The sequence below is a fragment of the Zootoca vivipara genome, chromosome 13 (assembly GCF_963506605.1).
Source record: "Zootoca vivipara chromosome 13, rZooViv1.1, whole genome shotgun sequence".
NCBI classification, from domain to species: Eukaryota; Metazoa; Chordata; class Lepidosauria; order Squamata; family Lacertidae; genus Zootoca; species Zootoca vivipara.
Genome location: NC_083288.1, coordinates 28,581,591 through 28,583,518, shown reverse-complemented (window position 1 = coordinate 28,583,518; position 1,928 = coordinate 28,581,591). Strand labels below are relative to the sequence as shown.

General features: G+C 41.2%; 1 protein-coding gene across 1 annotated transcript; it reads left to right on the top strand.

Annotated features, from left to right (window-relative positions):
* LOC118077912 (olfactory receptor 6B1-like) lies at positions 1 to 945 on the top strand. Its single transcript, XM_035101634.1, has one exon. The coding sequence runs from the start codon at positions 1 to 3 to the stop codon at positions 943 to 945; it is 945 nt and encodes a 314-aa protein (XP_034957525.1).
* Positions 946 to 1,928: the final 983 nt, after the last annotated feature.

Below are 1,928 nucleotides of genomic sequence, written 5' to 3'. Positions count from 1 at the left end.
ATGGATAATAAACAATGGAACAATCAAACAGCAGTCAAAGAATTCATCCTCCTTGGATTTGGAAATATCCATTCATTTCAGCTCCTTTTCCTGGTGTTTCTAGTGATTTACCTCGTGACCATGTTGGGAAACCTTTTGATAGTTATCTTAGTTGCAGCTGATCAACACCTACACACTCCCATGTACTTCTTCCTAGCAAATTTGTCTTCTTTAGAGACATGCTACATCTCAACTATTTTGCCCAGAATGCTGAACAGTTTCATAACTGGGAACCAGTCTATGTCTGTGAATTCTTGTTTCATGCAACTGTATTTCTTTGGGGCCTTGGCTACTGCAGAATGCTATCTGCTTGCTGCTATGTCTTATGATCGGTATCTGGCAATCTGCAAACCATTGCATTATGTCACCATTATGAATGCCAGGTTCTCCCTGCAACTTTCAAGTGGTTCTTGGGTCATTGGATTTCTCGTTAATAGTTTAACAACCTCTTCAATGATGCACTTATCATTCTGTGGACCTAATGAAATTGACCACTTCTTCTGTGATTTTGCACCATTACTTCAACTGTCTTGTAACGATACCCTAAAAATACAGCTGCTGATTTTTGTTCTCTCAGCTCTGTTTGGATTGGTGCCATTTCTTTTAACACTTATTTCCTACAGCTGCATCATAAAAACCATTCTGAGGATCCCATCCACTTTAGGAAGGAAGAAAGCATTTTCCACCTGCTCATCACACCTCATTGTGGTTACACTCTTTTATGGCACTATAGTCATTGTATACGTATTACCAAAAACCAGAACACTTAGAGACCTTAACAAGGTCTGCTCTGTCTTTTACACCGTCTTAACGCCCTTGGTGAATCCTTTCGTTTACAGCCTGAGGAATAAAGACATTAAACAAACATTAAGGAAAGCTGTGAGATATTTTGTCTATAGATCATAAGCATCATCAGGCTTTCTTCTGTATACTCCAGGAATGGGGAACTTGTTGGACTTCAACTTACATGAGTTCCAGCTACCATGGATAATGGTCAGGGTTGATGGGAGAAGCAGTTCAGCAACATCTGGAGGGCCTTTTTTATTTAAATAAAAATGAAAAAGCTGCTGCTACTATTTCACTGAGATGGCTACCATGATCATACCATGCTTTCATAGGGAAGTGATTTGTTTGAATTAGAATGCTAAATTGCATATACAGCCTGGTCTGATCCATTCAGTTAATATGTATGTTCTTGTGACACAAATGCAATCACACCTATGTGCAACTTCATGCATATGCTCTGGACTTGTGAATGGGGAACATATTTCTTCCTATCACAAGCAGCTTTAAACACAAATCAGTTCAGACAGATTTAGTAACCCCCTGACATTTGAAACACTGCTGTTTAGTAGCAACAAATGTATTCCTTACCACATAAGAGAACACAACCCTGTTTCCTATATTTTCCTTTGGGTGCCTGAGACTTCCAAATAAACTGATGCAGGTCATATGGCACAATGGGCCAGTGCATCTGTGGTTCAAGCCAGCCAGGGATGGCTGTGGTCAGGATTCCTGCATTGCAGGGAGCTGGACTAGATGATCCTCAGGGTCCCTTCCAACTCTACAATTCTATGGTTCTATGATTCTATGTAGTGCATATCTTCCAGAATATAGCACCTAGCTCATGCTCATAATGTAAGCTGCCTGAGGCACCAACCACCTCACATTGCCAGCTGGTTACAGTGACTTGCCACTTGGTCTGAAGATCCTGAAACTTGGAGGTCCACCCAGCTGAATGTTGGACAGTGTGAGGAAACAGGTTTCCTGTCAGCTCACAAATGTGCTAGGTGGCAATAGGAACCTCTTCTAGTTCTAAAGCTAGGGTTTGGGCTTTTATTGGGATGCTGTTGTCCAAAGGCTATTGGCATTCCCTTGCTGTATGCCAA

Excerpts from the sequence above, each read along its gene's own strand:
- LOC118077912 (XM_035101634.1), top strand. The coding sequence starts at position 1 with ATGGATAATAAACAATGGAACAATCAAACAGCAGTCAAAGAATTCATC.